The 27,766-nt window shown below is 42.1% G+C and overlaps 2 protein-coding genes across 2 annotated transcripts; one reads left to right on the top strand and one right to left on the bottom strand.

Moving 5' to 3' along the window:
- Positions 1-1,304: 1,304 nt before the first annotated feature.
- On the bottom strand, positions 1,305-11,728 carry rbpjl (recombination signal binding protein for immunoglobulin kappa J region-like). The gene is made up of 11 exons (XM_036531789.1): positions 11,682-11,728; positions 7,557-7,694; positions 7,275-7,345; positions 6,542-6,657; positions 6,135-6,309; positions 5,629-5,766; positions 4,912-5,024; positions 3,186-3,326; positions 2,594-2,749; positions 2,360-2,463; positions 1,305-1,578 (listed from the first exon to the last, which is right to left on the bottom strand). Exons 1-11 carry the CDS (start codon positions 11,726-11,728, stop codon positions 1,305-1,307), a joined length of 1,473 nt encoding a protein of 490 aa, XP_036387682.1.
- Positions 11,729-16,875: 5,147 nt separating this feature from the next.
- Positions 16,876-27,311, top strand: matn4 (matrilin 4). Its single transcript, XM_036531843.1, has 9 exons — positions 16,876-16,935; positions 17,149-17,715; positions 19,602-19,724; positions 22,491-22,613; positions 23,342-23,464; positions 24,073-24,486; positions 24,809-24,961; positions 25,501-25,605; positions 27,253-27,311. The coding sequence occupies exons 1-9, from the start codon at positions 16,923-16,925 to the stop codon at positions 27,309-27,311; spliced, it is 1,680 nt and encodes a 559-aa protein (XP_036387736.1). The 5' UTR covers positions 16,876-16,922.
- Positions 27,312-27,766: the final 455 nt, after the last annotated feature.

Raw genomic sequence — 27,766 nt, 5'->3', positions numbered from 1 at the left:
GAAAACTATATTTAATGCTAATATTTTTAATGCTAATGTCTAATTAATGTTGCAACATGGCAATAATACTTGACAATTTCAGATAACATTTTGAAAGATAATAATGTATTGCTATAGTACATAAGCATATGAAAAGTGAACCGATAGCTGCTGTTATTAAAATAATTGTTTAATTGATATCTCAAATACAAATTTGATATGACACAAATATTTACATTAAGATATTACAATATGCATGTTGGGTATTTCCACTTTCATAAAAAGTGATCTTTGTCAGTTAACCGGACAGAAGAGTAGGTATCGAATTTTCCTTTTACAAGAAATGTTTGAAATGATGAAGTCTGAAGTATGCAGACATGGGCTTACTGAACTCAGATTTTAATAAATATAATTAGTTTTAATTACACAAGACACATTCTGAGGATGAACTAACAATTAACAGTAAATCAATTCATTCATAAATCTGCTTTCTCCCATTGCGTTACATACAGTTAATGCACCAAAGATGTACAATTCCCAGGCAGAAGGCTAGATTGTGAGAGACTTAGGTGAATATGCCAATACATTGGTTTTGTTAGTCGGGTGAAAAGTTTAAATAACTGGTGGTACAATCTGCCTGTCCAAAAATCACTTTGTAGTTTGACCACAATGCTCTAATGGATCTCAGCAGGCCCAGAGTGGCACCACTCTGTTGCTGTAATCCTGTTGGTTGTAGCGTTGCTACATTGACCTGTTTTTCAACTTTATTTGGTAAGATGAGCACGGTGCCTTATAGAATACCCCTCATGAATGTTTCATAATTACTAAGAACATCTTATGGTAAATGAGTGGCGGTATTCCATTCCATACAGTGCGCAGCCCAGCATTTGAAAACCACATCTTTGGATTGCTGACCTCCCCTTCTCCATTTCAAAACAAAAACTCAAAGCAGAATCCAGGAGCTGTGTTCACAGCATGGAGCGGACACCCGTCTCATGACATTTCTTTCTCCCACATCCACGATATCGTTTTCCTGCTACCGCCCTGCAGTCGTATTTCCAGGAAAAGCTTCCTCCTCTAGAGTTTCCCCTTTATGAATTGCTTTCTCTTTTTCCCTGTCAGTCATTTTTTCTTTAAAAAAAAAACATTTAGGCCTCTGTTTTTAATTCCATTTAGTCTGGTGCCCTGGCTTCAATGTGTTTTCATTTAATTTTTTCACGAGCGGCCCCCGAGCCGGTTAGCGAGGAGTATGCGACACTTTTTATTTGACGCGAAAGTTGTGGCAGCATGGAATGTGGCTGGGAGGAAACGGGCCAATCACGGGGCTAGCTCTGCATGAAGAGGTGGAAGTTGGTGCGGGTGAACTCCTGGTGGATGGAGTCTATCAGTGCGTCGGAATCGGCGGGACACTCTGGGGCGGCTCCGGGCTGGGAGGGGGGGTTGTGCTCGGGGGTGTAGGTGAAGGTGAAGGTGCTGCGGTAGATCAGGCCATCCAATCGGATGAGAGACAGGGGGACAGTGATGGGCTGCCTCATCCACTTCCACTCCCCACTGAACACTGACACGTCCGGCACCACACACAACATGGACTTGGGGGTCCTGCAACCATGCGAAGACACAAGAAAAACAACAACCGCCATTCACACAGTCTCAGGGATTCACAAGCTGCGGACAGATTTGCGAAGTGCTCTTGAGAAAGGATTTCCTTTCTGTGCTGTTTTTTTACCATGACTTTAGAAGAATAGCTAAAAAGTATGTTTTTTTAGCAAGCAGGGGTATTGTAAAGAGATGATTACGGATTACTTGCCGAGAAACAAACCAGTCCCATGCTGTTCTGTGGAACGGTCTCCCCTTCCACAGAACTTCAACAGAACTTCACAAAAAGGCTGAGCTACCCATTCAATGGAATGTACCGTTGCACAACTGCCCATTTGGCAGAGAGCTACACAATCCATGTAGTTCCTTATTGACAGCTAGGCTAGCGAGATAAGAATTTATTGCTACCAAGCTCCTCCTTTTCATATCACCCTACATACTGATGTCATTCTTGATCAGTAGAGATCACTCAAATAATTCTCCAAGAACACATTGAAAACACTTCCTATTTATTTCAGTTAGTTACTCTTCAGTACACACTTAAGAACCATGATGCTCATGGAAAAAGCAGCAAGACTGCCTCCATTACCATTCCTGTCATGTTTTATTATACAAGTGTGACTGCTGCATTTGACCATTTTTAAGTTTGTTCAGAGTTCAGGAAGATTTAAGCTTTCAGAGCAGGTTTGTCTTCTGTGTAGCCTGCAGTCATTTAATTAATTAAATTATTTATTGTCCGTTGTTTCTCTTGTTGTGTGATGTATCACTGTCAGCCACGACTCACCGGAACATGGTTTCTGCCTCCACATTTCCAAACCACACTTTCAGATGTGGGCCAAAGTTCTCCCCATGGATTTCTAGCATGGCTACGTGGCCACCTCCATTAAGCTTTTAAATACAAACAAAATCAGTCACAATGTATGCAGAAGCAGGCCTCACAATAATTGCTGTATGAATTGTGACACTGTGAGAAGTAATTTCTCATTATCTTCTATGGAAATGTGCCTGCAGGCCTCACCTCCAAGCTGTTGATGATGGGGATTGGGGTGACAGCACTCTGAATACAGGCGAGGCTCTCGCTGAAGGTGTACTCCACTGTTTCGGTGCCAATGATGGTCCAACAGGAGCCGTCGTTAAGCACCTCTCTGCTGGGATCCTTTTGGCAGGGAGATGCCTGGGAGGACCCACACTGAGCTTACAACCTGGGCCTCCTCTTGTTTCCACTGGAAACTACCCACACACATTCCACATGTCTCTGACGCACGCCTTGGTATACTTGTTGAATGGGCCAAGTGGCAATTTCTCTCACTGGTCTGGGTGGTTTGTTGATCCAGTGCTGACTCAGACCTCATTCAGACTATCACAGCACTAGTCAGTATTTTATCAAAAACATATAACATATCTTCAATAAAGATAGTAATAGAAAAACTTAATTTGACCCCACCAAGAGTGGGTTCAATTAATAATTTTCAAACACTATCAGAAAACATATTTACACATACATATTTATATTTAAATTATATTTAAATGGCAATTAAACATAACATATTTATATTTTGATTTTTTTTTAGTCATGTATAAAAGAAACATTTTTGGTTATCGATATTTACCTGGAACTGTATGATTTTCTCATTGGAGAGACACAGGTACATTTTGTTGCTGTCCTTGAACTGGAAAGCGCATTTGTGCAGCTGGGAGACCGGCTCGTCCACATCCAGAATAGCGTGCTGCTTGTTCACTTTCCGGATCACCTCCAAAGGAAGTAATGGCAAAAGTCACAACGCGATGGCTCTACCAAACGGATAAATCAGATGAATGACCCTTTGTACCCCTACATCTTAAAAGATATCTTTATTTTTGTTTAAGTTGTCAACTGGCAATTGGGTGGGCTGCATGTGGTAGGCAGTGCTATTTCTGTCTTTCAAGGGGGGGGTGGGAGGGGGTTAGCGCACACACAACCGCACTAACATCTCAGGTCTGACGCTGGATCATCATCACTTCCCCATCGCCCACACAGGCCCCCCTGCCCAAAGCCCGGCGGCCGGGCCCGCCAAGCGGCTTAACGCTCAAGCTCAGAAAGCTGCACCGAGACACCACACCACAGCGCCGCAGGGGCCCCACAGTGAATTTCTTCTTCCTCGGAAACCGTAGCAGAGGCTGTCTGCCGCGTGTGTAAACAGAGGGAGAGAACGTGGCCCGAGACCCTGTCCAGCACGAGCCCTGAAAATATACAACCACCCTATAAAACAAACCAGTCAGCAATTACTTAAATTAAAACAACCTTTGTAGGTATATAATAAAGGTATGCATTTCCCCCAGAAATGCTGGATGTTTTCATAGCTGCAGTGCGGGGTCTCAGAATAGAGGTTAATCAGCAGTTTGTGCTGTGGAAATTCCACGACGGCTCCTCTTTGCTGCAGTAATACAATAACAGGCAGTAAAATACACAGCATACTGTAATCTAATTGAGATTATCAGAATTTTGATATACGTCATTCCATAACATATTAGAGATCAATATATCCACTCAAAAGTTGTAAAAATATGAATGAATAAGAAGGTTTCCATTAGGTTATTTCTATTGAAATCATAGCATTTCTGTTCTGCTGCAGAAAATGGCTATATATTGTAAGAAGTAATAAAGACAGATTTAGACTTTTTGCTTTCATTTTTGTGTTATATAACACATCTGAATGTCACAGCATTACAACAAAACCCCTTCTGTGTTTTGCCATAATGATGACAAAAGCAATTTTTCATCGTACACATCCTGTTGCCGATTTATACAGCTGGATTTTCACAGGAGCAACTAAGGCGAAGTTCTCTGCTCAAAAGTACAAAAGCAGGGTGCCTCCTGGGAATCACGCCCATGACCCGGAGTGCAGAGTTCGCAGACCTAAACCATTACACCACATGCTGGGCCGAAATGTTTCTAGAATGTTGCATTCCACCATTGTGTGAGAGCATCGTCAAGCAATTATTTCATCAAATCGTTCACAATGGTTTGGAAATTCCATAAATTTGCGCTCTCAGAACATCCAAGTACAGTTGGTCAGAGAGTAGCTACAGTATGAAATGTGTTCCATTAGGAACCCACAGTCATTATGCACAATTGTGGTTCATTTTGTGGGTAAATACATATTCCCCCCCCCCACCAGGCCACATTATCACTCTGTTTAAACATCAAATGTGGAAAAAGTAAAGTTAAGTTGCCCTTATGAACTTCAGCGCAGCACGTTCTTCTGAGCAGACCGTTGGATCCATTTGTTCCCACACTCACGTGGGTATAAATGGACCGCACCTGGCGGAAGTTTGAGCCGTGAGGGGTGTGTTTACCATAGGGGGCAGTGCCACCCCGGTGACGGTGCAGACGAGCTGGACCACGCAGCCGTAGCAGATGTAGCCGTCCCGTAATAAATACTCCCCCTGGTCCGTCTGCTGCTCATCAACTGCGCACACACAGACAGGCAATAAAAAGCTCTACCCTCTGCCCTCACTCATGGCAAACTGTGCGACTGTGCTGCCTGAAGGCCAAATGCAAGCTCTATATTTCAATAAACTTTTAGAATATGATGTCATTTGTAGCTCAGCATTGGCCTAATTATCTAAACTCATCAGCTGCAGCAACAATCAAAGCCTGCAAAATTTACATCTCTCACATGATTAATAATTTATGTGCAACCACGCATACCCATTAAAAGTGAAGTGTATTTGAAAGTGAAGTATTTGACAGTAAAAGTGAAGTATATTTGTCTTGTTAACGTGACTTGAATTTTTCAGATATGATTATGTGATTATTTGTTCCATAGAGTTAACCCTTCTACCGACTGAATTACAATAAAAGGGCTTGCTAGGATTCAGTTTTTATTGGTAATACAATTGATAATGTCTACAGCGCGAAACAGGTGAATACATCCACAAATAAAATTTCCCATTGACAGAAATGTATCTATAGTAATCATTATCAAATTATGCTTTTAAATTGATGTTCCATTAAATTGTGTGGTTAATGAACTCTGTATCCAGGGTAAGCCAACAGAAAATGTTTCATACCTAGAGTGACAGTGAAGGCTGCCCACTGCCTTGCACTGGCTACAAAAGCTCCGCCTTCCACAGCCAAGTAACGTGTGCTGACGGTCTGGGAACGCAACCGGTTAAACAGCGACACCTTCGATCCTGAAGAAATACACACTGCAGACACACATACATGCACACACACACACACACCAAGACATTTAACACAGATGACAAAGCATCAGAAAAAAAATCATGTGCCTCTCACATTCATTCACAGATCACAGCTATGTATTGTATGCGTTTATTCCCACGGCAACGTGAGGAATTCGACGTGACCTCACTTGTGATCTCAGCTGTCAAACGCTTATGGCACCTTTCTTTTAACTTGGGAAGGAACAACAGATGTAAACATTGGAAACTTAGTGTGGGCTCCCAGATCAGTAGGTCAACTGTCTGCTCTGGCCGGGAACAGCGTGCTTTCCATATAGGGCTGTGCGCCCTATCTGACGTGACCCGCGGCTGTGACACCCCGGAACACTCACGGTCAGCATTCTTCATCGACTGCTTCTTCTGAGAGGGCTTGGAGATCACTTTGATCAGCTTACTGTAGAAGGAGCCGATCTCCTGCCCGTTGCTGAAGAAAAGCTTCAGGACCAGACGAAAATGCTTTCTTTTGTCAGCATCAGATATGTACAGTGTCTTTGCGCAGGCGAACTTCTGTAAGAGAGGTTGAAAGTACATAATCACGCCTTTTGGCCAAATTTCCATCAATTCACTGTAAGACCATTATCTTCATCTTTAGAAGTTTAAGTGCCTCAGATAATCTATCCATGTTTTTTGACATGTTTGTATGAGAAAACTGGAATGTACAGACAGGTAAATAACTTTTTAAGCAGCTGAATTTTTTTCTTTTTAAGAAGCCGAATCTCTTTGATTCTCTCAATCTCACCTTGGTATCAGGCTGATCCTCAAAGGTGAGCTTAAAGGTATCCATCTGAGCACTTCCAGCGTTATCTAGCCCCATGTAGCCACAGATGCGGCTGCTGGAGTCCCCCAGACCAGAGGCTAAAACAAAACACAGGAGGGGGTAATGCAAAGTAATGCATTGGAAGACATAATGGGATCATTAATATTTACAGCTCTGCTGGTTATGATTTTTCCACCCTCCACAGGGCATTTTCTGGTTCTCCAGTCATGTCTGTTGTATGTTCAAAGTCACAGACCGCAGTTTATTGTGGGAGGTGTCTAACTGAAATGAGGCCAGGGGCGTGTCAAACTGTTACCGCACAAATGTGAAATTATTAGCAAGTGTAGTCTTTGTAGCAGCATGTGGTAACTGCACATGCAACTTTTAAATAAGACTTTATGACAGGCCTCTTTCTATTAATTTTTTCTTCATTCAGTCCCATAAATGCATTAAACTCTGGTCTATTAAAGTCTATTAAACAATCTTATGTATGCCAGTTTTGAATGAATGTTTTGAATTGACTTTATTACAAGGCATTGGCACTTCACAAAAATAACAGTTTCATGATCTAATTTGTGTTCATCTGTAATGATTTCTCCATTACCTTTAGCTGGGTTGTGATGGCTAGGTTAGGCACTAAAGCACTAATAACAGGTTGATAAGCATCTTTAATGACACGCTGTCTTTCTTTCTTCTATTCTGTGAAGAGTCTGACCTTTCAGATTGTCCTGTTTGAGTTTCCACCCCAGTCCACTGAGGTAGACGCATGGAGGAGGACAAAAAAACCTGGGGAAACACACACTTCATGTTCCAACAGCACTCAGAAGCAGCCTAAACATGACTTCATTCTTACAGTTACTTTATTACCCTGAGTATAAAATCGACAGCTTCCTAACACATCAAAAAGTTCAGTGGATCGGAGACTGGGTCACAATTAGTTTACGGCTCGCCGTTAAAGTATCCGGGGGTGCGTTTGATAAGGCAAACGCTGTCTCACCTTTTCTCGTTGCCATACGATTTCTGCGCTACCTTGGCATGCAGAATGAGAACCGACTGGTCTGGGCAATACTGCAGGTACTGTCTCACTGAATCGCGTGTCACTCCGGGCTGCTGTGACAAGCTCTGATTCAGTTTGCTGAAGGAAAAGAACACATTGTGTCAGGAGTGAATTCGTTCACCATCACCACCATTAACATGTTTGGAACATCAGAACTGAACTAATTCTTCTTTTAAGCTTATAAGGGTCAACAAATTCACTTTCATAACAAATATTTATTTTATGTTCTTACGCTCAATCTTAGCACAAGTTCTTAACTTAGCACAAGTTATGAACATCATCTTAATTTATGATGCTCTCATGGCACTGATACTTCCTTGCTGTTATTTTTGCAGGGAACATTTCTTAATGTAATTTCTGTTTTTTCAGTGTGTTTGTATTGTCAAGATTAAATATGTGTGTTAAAACTGCCTCAGCTTAATGATGTATTGCGAAAAAGCTATCACTTTCTGCCTAGATTAAATCTAGCCTCTTGTTACTCTAAATCCAATTCTACGCTGACATGTCCCAGAACAGATTCTTTACATTTTGACAGGGGCATTTTTCAGCTGTCATCTCTCTATTTAATGTATCTAAGAGCACACTGAGATAAAATATGTACCCAACAAGCTTTACCATCTGAGTGGAAAAAGTAAAAAGGCAGGAAGTATACAACAAAATATCTGAAATATTTTCCACTTTGAGGTGAGTGACCCAGACAGTCAGGGAATACAAGTGCCCATTAGTGTTCCATTTCTGGCTAGTGAAATACAGGGACAGCAGAAGCCCCCTCCATTAAGCACAAGGGTAACACACCCCACACTTTTCGCACCCTTCCCATGTAGCCGCTGTCAGATGGTTCACATTTTAGCCTCCACACAGCAGACATTAATGCATTCCATGAGACCCACAGATCCCTCCGATTGATAATGGCCTTTATAAACAGAAATCCTCTATCCCTTTTCATGCTCTCGCAGTTAAACTACTTTTATGCCCCCCAAAATTTGGTTTTCATTTTGAGTGTTACAGTACACCAAATCCATTAATCTGCCAGAAAATAAAAGAGGTTTGAAGAAAATGACTTTATATACGAGCCCAATGGCTGTACAAAAAGTTATCTATCTTTCTTTTGGACATTCTAAATATAGATCAACTTGGAGTGGAAAATATTGGCAGCGACTGTTTTAGATTAAAATGTAAAAAAAATACCACACTCCTGTGGAGAAATTCTAATACAACTAGGCTTTGGTGGTCACTTCGAAGGAGGCCAAGGGAATCACAGTGGAAATGGAATGAAATTGAGAATATTACCACTAACCCCTTTACTGCGCTCTCTTCAAGTCTCTGTGCTCTTTGATGAATAAAAATTGATTATGGGCCTTAAGTTCTTGACATTTGTTAGAGCATCATTAATATTTTAAGGGCCAACATGTCTGAAACACACACGCACTGTTTATAAAAGATTCTCAACAATATGGTGTCAGTGATCAAACTGTGCACATATGGAAAAGATGGTACTTCTGGGTAGCACCATTTCCAGCCTAAAGTGTGTGCAGACATGAAAACACATATCATTCATACATAGATTCTTCGTTACAGTTTGAAATGGGAACCACCAGTTCGCTTTAGGGTGTTTTTTTTAAGTGTCATGTGATTTGATATCAGCGTTTATCTGATATTAGTGTTGTTTTACCAAAGTCCCAAAAGAATTAGGCAAACATTATTCAGAAATACTACCTGCTTTTTCATGTAACATGCTTATATCCTGTTTAAAAATAAAGAAGCAATCAACAAAAAAGCTGAACATTCAGTTGTGGATGCAACAAGCGTAAGCTTCCAGGTAACCAAGCTGCCAAACACTGCATATGTGGTAAATGAAATGCATTAAATATAGTGATTTCAATCATTTAAAGTAACTTTACAGAGGCAGTGATGTAATGCCTCCTGCATCTAAAGGGGAATATATAATAGTAAGGCTGCATTTTACAGTATGCAAATTTAAGGATGTTATTATGAAGGAATGTTATCAACAACGTGGAGTTATGGATCGAACAAGGGAATAGCTCTAGGGTACCGAGTAAATGATTTTCTTATGATGGCACTGTAGGGTAACATGTATCACTGGGCATGGGACAAGGCTACCCAATGTCTTGCGTCAATATGCAACCTGAATCTACCACAGCTAATGCTAAAGTCAGTGTCCCGCCACACTGAGCTAACACTTCAGCATTTCCCCACAATGATGTCACAGCAAAATAAATCCCCACAAAATGAAGGGTATGTAAGTGCAGTGTCCACACTTGCCAATCCTAAAGCACCAACAATCCTCCCTGACCCTCCTAAGAGGTTGCAATTGGAAAAAGTTCTTATGAAACATGAATAAAAGAGGGCTGCAAAATCTTCCAGGAAACAAACTGTACAAAAAGCAAACAAACAACAACAAAAAAACAATTTACTAAAGCTAAACCTGTTCCCATGATTTACACAAGGGAGTCAGATGATGAAAGCCACATCAGTGCTGTACTAGATGACTCAATACAATAGATAAAGAAAGTCTCCAAGATATTAATTTGGAAGCCGGCTGCAAAAAACAATATGTGCTGTACTGCAGGTGATTACGTTCATATTGGTAAAATTCCAGGCAAACATATCGTACTTTTTGTCAATCAATCGGGTAAACTGCGTGTATTTTGTAAAAGTATTTTGGTTTCCACACATGCATAACTGTGGGAACTCTGCCTAGGCACCCCTGTCAGTGGCAGCTGTGAAAAAATACAAAGTAGCTTGTATTACTCCTGCACTGCAAAAACTCTTCAAAACCTATATTTCTTTTTTACTTCCAGCTGAATTTCTCCAGTCCTGACATCAAACACACAACAATCACCTTAAGGTTTTCATTCCATCGGTCATTCAAAATCAGAAGTTCACTTCCTTTTATTGGGACAATTTTTCCATGACACTCATCATTTACAAACTTTGCAAACTAAAGTTCACTGCCAAAACAATATTTTCTCTGTAGCTATGGTGTTCCACTCTGTAATTACATAATTACCTGCTGCTCCTGTGATATCCACAACACTGTCATGATAACCTTATGCTGTAAGACATTCTGATTAAAAACATATGTCAAACAAATAAACAGTTATTCATTTTCTACAACTGTACATGTGATCAATTATTTTACAGCAACATAAAAAATGCTGATCTGGCAAATGTATTATTGTTTACTTGTACCTTCCAGGGCAATTAAAATCACATCAGAGTTTTTAGTTGTAATGATTCAAGGCTTGAGGTTTCAAACTGAGTTCATTAAATAGAGGGAGACCTCCTTTTTTTATAAATCACTGGGGTTCAGCTATGGAATGTGACTCATAATTTGTAGAATGTAGAAAATTTCCACCAATAAGAACGGTCGAACTGTCATGAAGAAAGGAAGGCAAGGGGAAAAAATATTAGACAGCAGGGTCCTATTTTAAACATCGAAGGCCATTAATTGCTATTGCCCTTTTACAACTGCAAACACTCTCAAACACGCTGCATGCCAGAGAGCTTAACCAGAACAGAGACTTGAAGTTTAGAGAAATGGAGGGCTTTGTGGCAGCCATTGGACACCATCAGAACCCGTGCATTCCAATTATTTCCATACCCTCCTGATCGAGCACAGAAAAATCAGATGACTGGTACAGTAAGTATATCTGGTCTCAGACATGATTTTCTTAATATCAGTCAGAGACAGGTCTCTTTTTTTGCAGTGATATAACCAGTTGTGTGAAATGGAAACTATATTTTCACTAACCAGCCTGACCTACTGAATCTTTGGCTCACATTATTAAATGTAATATACAACTACAGTCCGTGCAGTAGTTCGACAGTCATAAAAATAACTCATAAACATATGTAGACACATACATAGAAAATCACACAGTCAAACATACGAACGTATATTACAAGAGGATTTACAGAATACTTGAGATGTCTGTTCCTGTATAGAGATTCCGATAGCACCATGGTGCCAAGGGATCAGTAAATGAGAATTTCGCTGAGGGGTCACGGTGTCAGGCACGCAGACCCGCTGGCATTTCACACCGGGGGCGCGTGAGGGCGGCGGAGCCGGACCGCTGCGTCTGATTCATTGTTCTCAACACGTGAGAGGCGGCATGGCTATAACCGAATTGATTTAACAGCATTTTCGTTTAAACAGAGTACCCTGTCAGCAATACCTTGTAGACGTTGCTCGCAAATGCTTCCACATTTAGTCATACAACTACATTTAGGATTAAATTAGCTGAAAAACTTTTGTGATATTAAGAGAGTTAAAAAAGAAAGAAATTCTCATGTTCCCACGCCAAAATTGCCTGTCAGACAATGCCCCTGTTAATTGTTTTCTCAGCAAAAAAGCAACAATATTAAGACATTACAACCAAGAGCCCGGCCCCCCTTTCCAAAAAGTAAAACGGCTCCCTTCCGCTCTTATTTCAGAGGGGGTGGGATCTCGTCTTTAACCCCCTTTGCCTGGATTTAATACCTGCTGCAGCTGCCAGTAGAACACTCCATGGAGGAACAACAGCGCGGAGCATCCTAAACTCAACAAAAAAGATAATTTACTGCTCGTTGCGTTAATATTTTTAAACCTGTTGATCGTCATAAATAATTGACCCGAGATTTGCGTGTGTTCTAAGGTGTATGATCGAGAGGTGGATATCATTGATTTTTTTTTGGCCCGGATTTTTGTGCGAATTGCAGTGGAGTACTTTACCTGTCCCATTCAGGTGGCGACGGCTCCGTTCTGCCCTGTAGAGTACCCAGGTGAGTGAGCGAATCCCCAGGTGCATACAGATCGGTGGGCCCGAGAGATTCTGTGGATACTTTGATTGATATGGTTGCATAACGGGAGAGAACAGAGATCAATGTATCAGTTTCGCCGGTTACTTGTTTAACGTTTTTTTTTAATGCAGCAGGTTAAACAAGAAGCAAGCTATGTTTTTTTTTAACGTGCACTTTAATTTAACATCGCCGGCAGCTTCAGTAGAACAGTTACCGATCTTTTTATCTGTTCTTTTTTTACGCACAACTTGGAAGTAGTGGTAACTGTATTATCCCTCATTAATTGCTGCGTTATATAAGCAGGAAAAACACTTGATTGCAACCGATAAGCTGTACGTCGCGCCTTTAATTTCTTCTTAAAATTAGTAACAGCAATAGCAGTTGTAGTAATTTTATTTGTTGGTTTTCCTTGCTTTGTTGTTAGTTTTCCCGTGTTACTTAAGTTTTAAGTTGCAATAAGTATATTTGCAGTTTTGACCTAAAATGTTGATCGTTAACAACGTGATGAAAGCATAAGAGTTGTGGATCTTAGTTCGCTGTGAAGATGTTCTGAAGGAGGGAGCACGTCTTGGCAGACTTCAATATTTGCCTTGCTTTGCTTGTAACTGCGTGCGATTTCCTCAACTCTTAAATCGTATCCAGCAAACGGGCTTAGAAACAAGCCTGCCCACTTGCCCTGGTAAGAAAATATACATATACTATTTAGATTCAGAATATGAGAATATGAGATTTAGTTGATTCATTGAACTAATATGCATGGAATTATATTGAGTGTTGTCATTGCAGGTTTCCGTGCCATTATAGAATTATGAATTGAACGCTATATGAGCAGCAATACATTTGTACATTGTGAAATATTTATAAATGAATAATTTAGTTTTCTAGGCAGGAATGAATATGTATGAAAGGTGGATGAGGTGTATGAAACTCTGTTTTTTTCCTCACAATGTATTATTGTTTAATTAGTTGAATGAGCCCTTAATTGGCGCACACTTCCTTAACCAGGTGTACAGTGACTGCCTGGTGATGGATGTGCGGGCTAGCAGAGGCGGCACAGCCAACATCTGCTTTCAATTTATTAGTAACAAGAAGCTGCTGGTGCTTAATCGTAGCCTCCCGTGAAGCTGTCATTCAGCCTGCCGCTACTGTGTCCACTTTCGCTCTCTCTCTGTCCTGTGCTTCGATACTCCCTGCTAACGTGGGGGAGAATACGCTTACTGTGAACGACTTACCCAGAAGAGATCCCCGAGGTCTAGAGATATTAACATTTAAACGGCTTTCCCATGAGGTCTGGGAGAAGTGCACAGCGCTGTACTGTTTCCAGAGAGGAGAAGTGAAGTGAAACGTTGTTTTCTCACTCCCCCTCTGCCTCTCTCTCTCACCCTGTCACTCACATGTACTCTCTCTCTCTTTCTCCCTTTCACTCTCTCTTAATTTCACTCATTACATTACATAACATTATTGTCATTTAGCAGACAATCTTATCCAGAGCATCTTAAATGGGTTACAATTATATCCATTCATACAGCTGGATATTTCCAGATATTTACACTCTCCTCTCTTTCTGTCTTTTTTTTTCCTTGTGCTTTGTCACTCTTCCTCTGTGGCTCTCTCTTCACATTAACTATGCTGTTGTTGGTCAGCTGCATTTTACTGGAGCCAGTAGAAAGTGGTTAAGGCAAAATCATCTACTCACCATTGGCAGTCTGCTCGCTGGTGCCTTCACAGTGGTTCTGCATACTCAGCCTGGATAATTCTGCCAGTATGACTGATGACGACCCAGATGCCCTCTCCTGGAGCATACTCAGCATTCAGGCAGTCCTGCCTCAACCTTTCCCCCTTTTTGTCTCAGTAGTTTGCTTCTCTCTCCCTGAATTATGACTGACCGGCGGTTGCACCTGATGGGGATCGTTAGCTTAGCTTCAGGCCGTCTCCCCTCCGACTGCGTGTTAAATGGTGACCAATGTCAAGGTACAGCCTCTTCCCATCAGCCCCCACTTTGCACCCCCCCCCAATCAGGATGCGTCCACCATGCAGCAGTAGCATGTCCGCCCCTGCAATGGCGCTTCTCGCGTGTTTGCTTTCTGATTGTCACCTGTTCCCCAGGTGTGATGTTCTCACACCTCTCTCGCCTCTATAAACAGCACCGGAGATAAGGCGTGAATGAGAAAAGGATGGAAGCGGTGACTGTGATTGGCCGGGCCTTGAGCTGTTGGATTGACCTGGGCTCTCCAAGGGCCTTGCCCATTGGCGAGTGTTTTAGTCAGACACGACAGTGCACAAGACATCCCTTTTTATGTATTATATAAACAACCACAGCAGCCAGCGGTGCTTTCGACCTGTGAGCAACCTGGCCAGAAATGTATAATTGATAGTTTACTGGGAGATGAAGGTGACCGATGCACTTTCTGCATGGAAGTTGCATTAACCTCACTGCTCCCCAAGGAGGAACCACTGACATGGCAGCCATTTTTCACGACTTGTCAGCAACATATGCTGTTCAGTTTCTAACTTGGTACACTGAATCTTTGTTGACTGAGATCTAAATACGTCCAAGCTCTTACATGTCTTTTTTCATGTCTGTTTTAGTATTAAAATAAACACTCTAACTATTTAGCATGTCACAGCTACTTTGTAGCCTTAACTAGCTGTGGTAGTAGATTGCACTATATAAATTATTCGTTGAAACAATATTTTGGTTTGTAATGATCACACTCAAAAAGTGTTGTGAAAGGCACCTGTGATATACTGTCAATTGTTGTGATCACTTGCAAACTTTTTGCAAGTTTTGCAAAATTTTACACACCCTGTCTGTTTCCAAAAATGGTGCCTTCTTTATATACATGAAAAAAATGCTGAATGGATCTTGACGCAAGACAAACAATGAGAATAGATTGTATATTTTGGTGATGAATAATTATTTCAGGTGTAGCTGCTGGCTGTGTGCTTTTTAGTGTGTAGCACCGGATTATATGTCCAAAAAAAAATCTGTCTGTGTTTAACTTAAATAAATATGGTTACATAATCTAGAGCTGGTTGGGTTGGGGCTCAGAGCTGTTCCTTTCAGTGGAAGCTTTAAGCAAGAACTGAGAGTGTATGATCATATACATTGGATATATTTTTTTCATGTATGTTTACATTGTATATATTATGCCTATAGCAAGGAGAGACTCCAGCCAGGGGCTAACAGTGAACAGGGCCACTTCAGCTCAGTGTCTGCGTGGGGTAGGGGCACACTGGTGCTCTTTGTGGCCGTACACAAGGGGAGCGGGCTTTGGTTTCACTGGGAACCTCCTGAAACAGTCTCCGGCTTGTGCGCAGGGTCTCAAAGGAAACTGAATGGGGCCGCTGGCTCGCTGGGATCTTTGGATGTGATTTGGCTGTGTCCCTCCCTCCCCTAACCTGGGGAATCCACAGGGAACGCTGGACAAAGAGCCCCTCTGCTCCCGACCCCCCAACCAGACCCCTGGTGCCATCAGTGCGACACTGACTGATCCCTCTCAAAGCGGCCCAATGCAGGCATTCTTTCAGCTTCATGGGTCACTAATGTCAATGTCCTTCCAATATTTAGCCTTTTAAAGCCATCAGATCGTAACTTCATGCATCTAAATCACAGTGCATATACACTGGCTTTGAAAACCTGCAATGTTGATAAATGAGTGGAAGCCAAGTGTTATTTCCCATATGAAAAAGTATTTGTTTAATCTTATGGCCTGCAGATCCAAGTTTACCCAGTGGAGTACTGTGTCTTGCTCACAGGCAGTTGAACCCTTGCCAAGAATTACACACTGTTATGTTCTTTACATCTTAATATGTCACGTAATTTGATTTTATTATCTACAAGTCTTGTTGAAATGTTCCGTCTATCACCTGTTCACTGTCGTAGTCTTGTCAGCGGTGCCAAAGATTTGGTTTCTCACACATGTCACTGACAGTAAGACTTTAAACATATGGCACTTCTAAGTGCTGGTGGTCTGCATGCTCTTTCCAGAGTAATTCCCAGTGTGCATTTGGAAGCTGATCAACACAAAGCCAATTAATGACGAAAACTGCTGTTTCTGGGAATATTCCAGCATATCTGAGCGATTGTCCCTGATAAACCTGGCAGGAACTTTGGTGTAGACTAACAGACGATGGACATTACTAAGTGCCTTGCAGTCTATTTATAGCGACACCGGTCAGACAGTTAGGGTATTGGCAATACTTCCTGAACTCTTTGAACTTTGAACAGCAGTTGTGCATGATTCATGAGCACATCCTCTGCGCAGCCATCTATTAGGCACAAGCCTGCTTCCTAGCCATCTGTTAGGCCTCATTTTTTATGGGGAAGGGCCGGGCAGGAATGTTGCCTTGTTAGAGGATTTGCTTTGACTGGAGGTTTTGTTTCCCTTGCAGTGCAGTTTGTGTTTGTCAAGGCCAGACTCCAGACCCAGCGCCCCGAACATGAAACAGCTATTGATCTGCGTGTCGCTCCTCCTCGCTCTGACTGCCCGGTCGGAGGCCATGCCAAAAGCAGGTTAGCCACGATGCTCTGTGCCCCCACGCTTCTCATTTACTTGAGATTTGAGTAAATTGCACCTTTCAGTAAGATATCTGCCTGTCTTGTCAGTCAGGCTGCTTGTTTTTTTTTTTTTTCTTTTTGAATTGCTTGATGCATTTCCTTAGTGCTAATTTTACAGTGCAGTGCAACAATAAAATAATGCTTGTGTCACGATTTAAAACAATTGAGGTGCTGACCAGAAGTGCAAGTCGGGCCCTGTGGACTTGGTGTTCATCATTGACAGCTCGCGGAGCGTGCGGCCCCACGAGTTCGAGACCATGCGCAAGTTCATGATCAACATCATCCACACGCTGGACGTGGGGCTGGACGCCACGCGGGTGGGAGTGGTGCAGTACTCCAGCCAGGTCCAGAACGTCTTCTCCCTCAAGAGTTTCAGCAAGATGGAGGACATGGTGAAGGGCATCAACGAGATCATCCCGCTGGCGCAGGGCACCATGACGGGCCTGGCCATCAAGTACGCCATGAACGTGGCCTTCTCTGCCGAGGAGGGCGCCCGGCCCAAGGTCCCCCACGTGGCGGTGATCGTGACGGACGGGCGGCCGCAGGACCGCGTGGCGGAGGTGGCGGCGGCGGCCCGGGAGAAGGGGATCGAGATCTACGCCGTGGGCGTGGCCAGGGCTGACATGAACTCCCTGCGCGCCATGGCTTCCCCACCCCTTGAGGACCACGTCTTCTTGGTCGAGTCTTTCGACCTCATCCACCAGTTTGGCCTGCAGTTCCAGGACAAGCTCTGTGGTAACCTGACCTCATTGGTCCTTTCTAACTTCAAGCCTCGCAGTTTTGATTCAGTTCACATTTTTTGTCAGAGCTCATCACAGCCTTATAACTATGGCCTGGTACTGTAGTTTTTGCACAGCTGTTGTTTAACAACTGACGACAGCCTAGTTCAGCTAGACTGTTATTTTCAATTATTGCCTAAAATATACAGTGCCAGTCAAAATTTGGACACACTGTATTTATTTTCACTATTTTCCACAAAGAAACAAATTTCAAGCATTTTAGCATAAGTCTTTAGATCGAAATGTCTTTGATTAAGATGTTGTTCCATTATCTTAACTGTCCTGAGTCTGAGGATGCTGTGCCCGCAGGTGTGGACCTCTGTCTGGAGTCTGACCATGGATGTGAGCACATCTGTGAGAGTTCCCCGGGCTCCTACCACTGTGAGTGCCTGCCAGGATATCGACTCAACGAGGATGGCAAAACCTGTGCAGGTGGGTTACTTTCAATACATTACATTACATTCATTTAGATGCTCTTATCCAGAGCAACTTCCAGCACAAAAGAACCGCAAGTTCTTTTGGTGCAGTCCTGGTAACACTTTGTAAATATCTAAGGCTAAATAATGTATAGTAATCACCTAAAATACAATGCAATTATTATGACATTTGACATTCTGATATGCTGAAATAGTGAAGTGTGTCCATAACTTTTAAACACACAGAGGCAGCTGTTTTATGATATATTATTATTAAATATTCAGAAAATATATGACTCTTTTTTTAAGCAGCTATCAGTTTCCCTCATGATAGATTCAAATATCCCACTCATGTTAAACAAATCACACCGGAATTTTATGGAACTTTATACACGCCACATGCCTTGTCTAGAATGTTCTAGGATTCCTCTAGTTAATACATGTGGAATAAATCAAATCGAAATTCAATAAAAATGTGACATTTTTATTGTTTAGTCAAAGTGTATTAGCACATTTACCAGACATTAAACCATCTTTGTCACATTACATAGTTTCAAGCCGGTTATTTGATTTTTTATCGGTTGCCAAAACTCTCATGGAATGTTATAAAAGTCCAGTTAATCCTATTGACTTTTGGACTTAGTGTAATACAGAATTTGGAATCAGAATGTATCCAAAGGATTTCCATGTTCAAACACAGGTATGTAGTTTATTTCTCATTGTGATTTATTTAGTTTGGATCTTTTGTTCAGGACTAAATGGCGTTTGTGGAAAAGCTAAATAATATCTATTTAGTGGGCACCCTCATCCGGATCTTAAAGTTTACGTTTTTAATTGTATACAATACAGACGCTATTCAGGTTATGTACCACATTCAGTGCTTTAACTGCAGAACCCCACCCAACAGCTGACCCTGCAATCTTCTGATTTCTGGCCAAAATCCCAAAATCATCACGCCAGACTACTGCACTATGACTACCTCTTTATTATTTGCAGTGATCAAGTACTTGGAGCTGACCATCTGTCTCATAGGATGGCAACTTCAAGGCATTCTACAGCTGAGCAATTTGCTCTGTGTTGAAAAACACATTCCTACAAATAAAGGACATCTGTTCAAAAGCATAGCCAATTAGAGTGTTTTATGAGCATACAGCTACTAGCTGCACTCATGTTGGCTAAAATCCTTACTCCTTAATTCTTAATTTGTGACTACAGTGACACCACACTGCTTGTTTTTAGTTACACAACTGAGGTGTGGCAAAGAACACCCATCAGCACAAATTGCTCCAAATATATCCTTCATCTGACTCTTTTCCATTAAGCGAGAGTGGCCCCAACCTCTTAGGCAAAGTGTTGCTTTTGTTGGAGACATCATGCATGTCAGCAGTGTGTAACGGATGTGGTATCGGGCTTTTCTCTACTGTAGCCATTGATCTCTGTGCTGAGGGGAAGCACGACTGCCAGCAGATCTGTATCAGCTCCCCAGGGTCCTACACATGTGACTGCCAGGAGGGCTACACGCTCAACGAGGACAAGAAGACCTGCACCGGTAAGTGAGAGCCAGAGAGCTATTGGCATACTTACATGGTCTTGAGTTGATGCTCATCCTTCCCTACACACACACATATATACACATGCAGACACATACACACACACATACACACACACACACACACGCACACACACAGACACACACACGCACACACACACACGCACACACGCACACGCACACACACACACGCACACACACATACACACACACACACACACACACACACACACACACGCACACACGCACACGCACACGCACACACACACACACACATACACACACACACACACACACACACACACACACACACACACACACACACACATACACACACACACACACACACACACACACACACACACACACACACACACACACATACACACACACACACACACACACACACACACACACACATACACACACACACACACACACACACACACACACACACACACACACACACATGCACACACACATACACATGCACACACACATGCACACACACACACACACACACACACACACACACGGGTTCACGTGCATGCACACGGCAATCTGTGCACCTATATCATCATCCTCCTCCCCAGACACTGATGCAACACACTCAGACAAGCTAGGCACAGACACTCCCTTGCTGTGTGAAAACCCCTGAGTGACTGGCGTCTCTACCGCAGCCATAGACCTGTGTGCGGAGGGGAAGCACGACTGTGAGCAGATCTGCATCAGCTCGCCGGGCGCCTTCACGTGCGACTGCCGGGCAGGCTACACGCTCAACGAGGACAAGAAGACCTGCACAAGTTAGTGAGAGCCAGAAAGCTGCGGGCACACTCACACGGTCGCCCTCTTCCGTTCGTCCTTCCCCGGACACACACACACACACACACACACACACACACACACACACACACACACACACACACACACACACACACACACACTCACACACACACACACACACACACACACACACACACACTCACACACAGCATGTATCTATATCACCACCCTCCCCGGACCATGATGCAACAGGCTACTCAGTCACACTCCCTTGCTCCGTGACGGACATGTTCTATAGGTAGGACCTCTGAGAATGCAGTGCCTTTTAAGCCACATGAAAGACTCATACAGCAGTGCTGTACCTTATTGCTTGTGACCCCACAGTTCAGGCTGCCACCAGGGCCTTCTAAGGACAATGCCTTTTTTGTCCCATTGAAAGAAGGGGAGAATGTCCCAGACGTGACCCTGTCTCACTGGGAGACGAGCTCGATGCATTCCAGAGCCGAGCTATTTCACTCTGCTCGTCGTCTTTATGCGTATTGACGACGTTGACCGGCCTCAAAAAGAATGCAAAGCTCCATTTTTGTTAATTTAAGACACGTCTTTTTAATTAATTATTATTTGTCAAATATTTTGCAAAACAAGCAGTGTTTGATTGCAAGCATTGACATGCTTAGGATTTTATTTGTACTGTAGATGATGATCAGGTATATACATTTTCCTCACGCACAACATACCTTTTACCTTGAAGAATGGATCTGCTACTTATCCGAGCTCAGTGTAAGTTAAGGTAATGTACGACTGCCATGGATTTATGCTTGGCCTTACATAAAAAGAACAAAAAAGTCTTTCATAATGCTAGCTTGAATGAAGGGTTCTAAACTTTGGTGTATATACTTTAGCTTGGATATCCATTATAAGTAATCCTAAAAAAACTATTAGGGATTATTTGTTAAGATATTAACACATAGAAACAGTAATTACAAACAGGGTGAAAGTCTACTCTTGTAATCACTGGTATGCTGAATATGTGTTAATACCGCAAATAATAATCCTTACTTTGGCTTTGATTACTTATGAGGCTTTGCAGCCTTTGCGAAATACAATCCTAGGATGCAGTCATGGACCTAAAGTGTTTTTCCTCATTGGCAGAAATGGTTCTATTGCACAGTCACAATATGAAATGGAAAGCTTTTTTTATCTGCATACAGAACAATCATCACCTGGCATCACACACTCTGTTGTGGCCTAGGTTTGCAATACACGCCGTACATGTAATCACCAGCTGATCACACCAACCCTTCCTGCCTAGCTCTGGTAGGATCAGTCCTGTGGCCAGCTATTCATGCAATATACAGCATTCACCACTAAATTGGTTATGCACCTCATATCTGTGTATGGTAATTTATTAAAGGTCAGTTTCTCCATTTTAGACCCAGTTATGTAACTTTTTTTTACCTATCTTGTTGAAATTCAAGATTATTGGAATAGGTACAGTACTGTGCAAAATACAGCTTTGCAGACATCCACAAACAAACAGTTTAAAGGGCACTAAAAACATATAACACCTGTATATCTGTGATATTCTACAAGGATTTGATTAACTGAAGGGAAAAGTGCCATCAGCGGGAACACAGCATAATTGGACATAATTGTTAAGCAATTTGTTCTTGTTATAATTAATCAGTGGATCTTTTGTACATTTTGAACAAAGGGCTTTTCATGGGTGCACAAGAACAACATTTAATATTTCACCAAGTACAGGGGAAAATTTTTTCTGACTTTACATTAGGTTCCATGGGTTTTCGCTCAGATGTTGCCAGGATAGAGCCCACATATTTTGTGACTGCATCCTTGGAGTAAGTGCTTCAGTGCTATAGTAACAATTTCAGCCATTACACTGCTCACCAGACCCCCCAGTGTGTCTTGTATAAGCTTTCGCGCAGCACAGTGAACGTCTTCACATTCTTTCTTCCTTCTCAGTGATCAACTACTGTTCGTTTGGGAATCACAGCTGTCAACATGAGTGTGTCAGTGTCCTGAACGGCTATTTTTGCCGCTGTAATGAAGGATATACCCTGCAGGAGGACGGGAAGACCTGCCAGCGTAAGTGCGGAATGCCCCTGGACTTTGCGCAAGACGCAATGACAAAACCGTAAATTTTGCATGAGTCTTGGGCAAGGCATCTTGGGTGTGCAGCTTTAATTGTTTTTTATTTTACTTGAGAAAGAATTAAGTTGCATTAGGAAATGCATACACAACAGTGTATCCATTTCAGCATTTAGTCTGCTGAAAGCCAGGTAGGTACCTGAAGGAAGCACGTCATGCATGCAGTGGGCAAACACTCTCTTTGTGCCAAATGTGGATACTTTCTACATCCCACCAAAGATGGAATCCTCTATCCCACCTGCTCTGATTGCTCATGGACATTTCAGGCTCTCAAAGTCTAGCAGCTATAACCACGCACAGTCAACTACATGTAAGTTTAGACAATAAAGCCTCTAGGAAGGGATAGCAGCACTAAGTATGATCATTACAATGTGGAATAGGTCCTAAAGCTCATTTCAGATCAAATTATTGGATGATTATGCCACAGAACGTATGTAGCCTACATACACATATTTATAAAATGTTTTTGCTATTGATCAGTCAGGTTGATTAATTGGTATTGTACCATAGGGTTACATCATTAAACCTTATTACATCATTCATACCAAACCAAAATATGTCACACATTTGCCGGCAAAGTGGGCGAGTTGTTTGTCTCGCAGCCTTCCCCCATTGGAGATGGGCCTGTGTGCTCCTCCTTCCCTAACGCCAGTCTCCCTTCTCAGAGGATGACCTGTGCAACACAGTGGAGCACGGTTGTGAGTACCAGTGCGTGAGCACCCCCGGCTCCTATTACTGTATCTGCCCCGAGGGCCAGCTGCTGAAGGAGGACGGCAAGAGCTGCGGCAGTACGTACACCACCGTGCCTGCGGGCTCACCAGCCAATCAGAATAAGGCTGTAGAGCTGCGCCCTGATTGTTTGAGTTTTTTTTTTTTTTTAATTGTAATAATAACCAGGGAATTCATCTGTTTTTGAAAATAGCAGAATTGTTGAAAATCATGTCTTCAATGAAAATGTAGAAATCTAGGATGATTTAATGTTTTGAAAAGAATAAATGTATACGTTAACCTTTGCTTTTGCCCTGTAAACACAAAGGTCTGAACAGTACAGGATGGCAGTCATCATAACCAGCATTACACTAGATAATACAATTGTCATAGGCTGTTCACTTTCTTCCTTATGGAAATGAACATTTGCTTTCAAGTGAATCCTTGTGTCATTCATGATATTACTATGCTCAGTGTTTATCAGATTGTCAGTGTCAGTGTTAGCATTATACATTATAATATTAAAATAATATTTTAATGTATTATCACATAAGGAAAGTATTATATGTTATATTGTTATCACAGTTTTCCCAGTTTTTCCTAGTATGTATTTTGGAAATATTACAAAATTCCTTGTGCGGCACAGACCTGCTCACTGAGATATTCTATCTGACCGTGTCTTTTTTAGCGTGTAGATCTGCCAACATTGACCTTGTGCTGCTGATCGACGGGTCCAAGAGCGTGCGCCCCCAGAACTTTGAGCTCGTGAAGCAGTTTGTGAACCAGGTGGTGGACTCCCTGGACGTGTCGGCTCACGGCACCCGGGTGGGGCTGGTCCAGTACTCCAGCCGGGTCCGGACGGAGTTCCCCCTCAGCCTCTACCAGAGCGCCGAGGACATCAAGAACGCCGTGATGAAGGTGGAGTACATGGAGAAGGGCACCATGACAGGCCTGGCCCTCAAGCACATGGTGGAGAATAGCTTCTCGGAGGCCGAGGGCGCCCGGCCGGCCAGCAGGAACATCCCCCGGGTCGGCCTGGTCTTCACTGACGGACGCTCTCAGGATGACATCACCGAGTGGGCGAAAAAAGCCAAGGATGCTGGTAGGTGGCCAATCAGCTTCCAGATTCATCACCACCAGCACTCAGGGGTTTTCCTCTCAGTATTTCAACCACAGCTGACCCCTATATATCTTATACAAACACAGTGCACAGTGTTTTCACCCTTTGACCACCAGAGATGAAGTAGAGCATGTGACTTGCAGTGTTTAGCGAGTGCATATTTTCCTGCAGCATAAGTGCTGCTTTTGGAGAGGATTTGTTTTTGCAAATGTTTTACGGTCAGTCTGACCAGCTGTTTTCTAGCATTGTAAAACAGAATTGGTTGTTTCTGCCGTGCGTGACTCACTCCGCTGGTGTGTATCAGGTATCACAATGTATGCGGTGGGCGTTGGGAAGGCAGTGGAGGATGAGCTCCGCGAGATCGCTTCAGAGCCGCTGGACAAACATTTCTTCTACACGACTGACTTCACTGCCATCAACCAGATCGCAGAGAACCTGAAGCTAAATGTCTGTGCAGGTACGGTGCAATGTACTAATCAGAGCCTTCACACAAGGATTAGTCTCTAGCGCCACCTGTAGTCAGCCGGGTGTATTCAAGGGATCAGAATAAAAATCTAGATGGGTGCTACAGTTCATGAAGCAAAGACTGTATTAACAGCCAGTGGAGGGAGATGTACTTTGGTTGTCTGAAGTGAATAGTTGTAATGAATTATGTAAGAGCAGACTTTATTCAGGAGTTTTAGTAACATGTTATTTACATTTAACCTATGTTTGAACTATGCAGTATGTTAGATTTTACATTTTAAATTTCCCAACAAGAGCATGCATATGTTCCTTATTGCTAACCATTTGCCATAAAATGGATAAAGTGTTCATCGGGTAAATCGGGTATGCAATCCTGCCCGGGTGGAGGTACTCAGAACACTGGCAGCTCTGAGTAGAGGTGACGGTTCAATTTGTCACTAATTCCCAGTCAGTAAATGTAACCAAAGGCTTGGCTGAACGTACTAAGAGCTGTCTGGAAGTGCTCAGTCTCTGGTTGTCTGTGTGTCACAGAGGAGAGCCAGGGCGAGATTGAGGTGAAGGACCCATGTGCCTGTGAGAGCTTGGTTGAGTTCCAGCAGGCCACCATGACAACTCTGGACCAGCTGACACAGAAACATATCCTTTACCCATCCAACAGAGCCTGTAATACAACAAATATATATATATATATACAGACAGTACCAGTCAAAAATTTAGACACACCTACTCATCAAAGGGTTTTTCTTTATTTGTGCTATTTGCTACACATTTTACAATAAAACTATGACATAACACAAATGGAAATATGCAGAGACCAAAAAAGTGTTAAGCAAATCAAAACTATCTTATATATTAGGTTCTTCAAAGTAGCCAAAAAATATTTTTTAAAAATTATTTTTTTGGAAAGAAATTCATACATGGGCATGAACTTCTCTTTATATTTGTCTAAGAAACACCTTTCAAACATGTAAGCACAAGTCTTCAGATCAAAGTGTCTTTGGATCCATGTTTCCCATAATCTTAATCAGTATATATATACAGCAAGTAGATAAGTTGAGTAGATAGACAGAGAGAAGATGAGACAGAGAGAAGGAGGTAGATAGGCATGTACACCAAAACACAAGGACATTTAATATTTCAGTACAGCCAAAGTCTCTTAATGATATGAAATTTGGCTCTGGAGCCCACCCCTGAGAGTTTTGCAAAAAGAACACATTCTTTCCATCCATCACAGGGAATTATAATTTCGTCAAGTGGGGGCATCAATATCTCTTTGTTAAAAAAGGGCCTCAAACATGTCTAATCTTTCCCTTCCTCCTATTTATCAAGTTGGAAAAGGGTGCCTTGTCTGCTGCTAGAGTCCAGAAACAGATGTGTCCAAGAGGAGCATTCTTGGGGCGGGGAGCTTCTGAAAGTGCTTTTGTTTGAAAGGTCAATTGTTTGTTTTTCTTTTAAATTGTCAGGACCGTGAGGTGGATAGGGGCACAATGGAGCTTCTGTTGCTGCAGACTATCAGCGCAGTTTGCATTCTGCTCCAACACCTGGCAATCGACAAACAGATTATAATAGACCCTTCACATGGCACACTCATACAAAGACACACTTCCTGTGCAGTCTCTTTTTTGAATTATATGGAAAAACTTCCGGCTAGCTTGTTCTGAACTGGCTTAAAGTTCAGTATTGAACGGTTGACTGCTCTGAAGATGTTCTTGAGATTTGCGAATGCCATCTGGACAGATGTCCTGTCTTAGTTTCCTCCCCATTTAAAAAAATGCAGGTTAAGTGGATAGGAATATAGGTCCATATCTGCTAAAGAACCTGCATTACCATGGTCATTCTTACATATTATACTTTGATATGCTGCAGTAGTTTGCAAAGCACAAAACACGAATTCATGTAAAATATAATAAATTGATATTAACTATTTAATATGTTAACTGATTTATTTATTTATAAATGGGTAAATGGAAACATCTAACACCTTTATTCTTTTTAAACATTTGCAGTTAAACACAAAAGTTTATTTTGTGTTTAGAAATTTGTATATATTTATGAAAAGAAATGAAATGAATCTCTTTAATTTTAAAATGATGTTTTTATGCAACTCAGATCAGCTGAAGACCTCATAATGTTGTTTAATAATGTCAGTTATTGTATTCCAAAGTGCAAACACTTCAGAGATACAAAATGCCACCTATTTCTGAGACTGCTGAATGTGTTATTGAACAGGTTGCACTGCGTCATGAAATATGTCAGCACGTTAAGTTCTTTAACAGCTCCCACTGTCTGTGATGACCGCCCGCCTGGAGGACCTGGAGAATCAGCTGCTTTCCCGGAAGTGAGGTCCCTCCTGTCATCTCGTCAAAGCCGCAGGCTTTTTCAGTTTCAAGGGCTCCTTGCGTTAAGTGCTACTTTCATCAAAAAAATGAAAGAGTAACATTCTACTCATGTAGAATTTGTCTCAAGTACTGTAATTGGCCAAACAACTCGATTTTTATGCAATAAAATTTGGCGCACGTGGACGTGCAACACCCTCTAAAGGTGTCAGAATCTCTGAAAGCCAGAAAGCCATGGAAAATCTATTGATTTACTTCTCTCAGATTGTGCAGGTAACATCGAAGCAAAGCCTTTATTTTCTGATCAGATACCTATTCAAATGTGCGTTTGATACAAATTTTAATGTGCCCTATTTATGCAGTACCATTGTTATATACTGTATATATCACTAAGATGAAATAAGAGGCCTCAATGACTATTTCATAGCATATTTCCCAATTTTGTATCAACATTAGTTGTC

This window comes from Megalops cyprinoides, chromosome 6 (genome assembly GCF_013368585.1).
Source record: "Megalops cyprinoides isolate fMegCyp1 chromosome 6, fMegCyp1.pri, whole genome shotgun sequence".
Taxonomy (NCBI): domain Eukaryota; kingdom Metazoa; phylum Chordata; class Actinopteri; order Elopiformes; family Megalopidae; genus Megalops; species Megalops cyprinoides.
The sequence above is the reverse complement of the archived record's forward strand: the minus strand, read 5'-3'. Positions and strand labels throughout refer to the sequence as shown.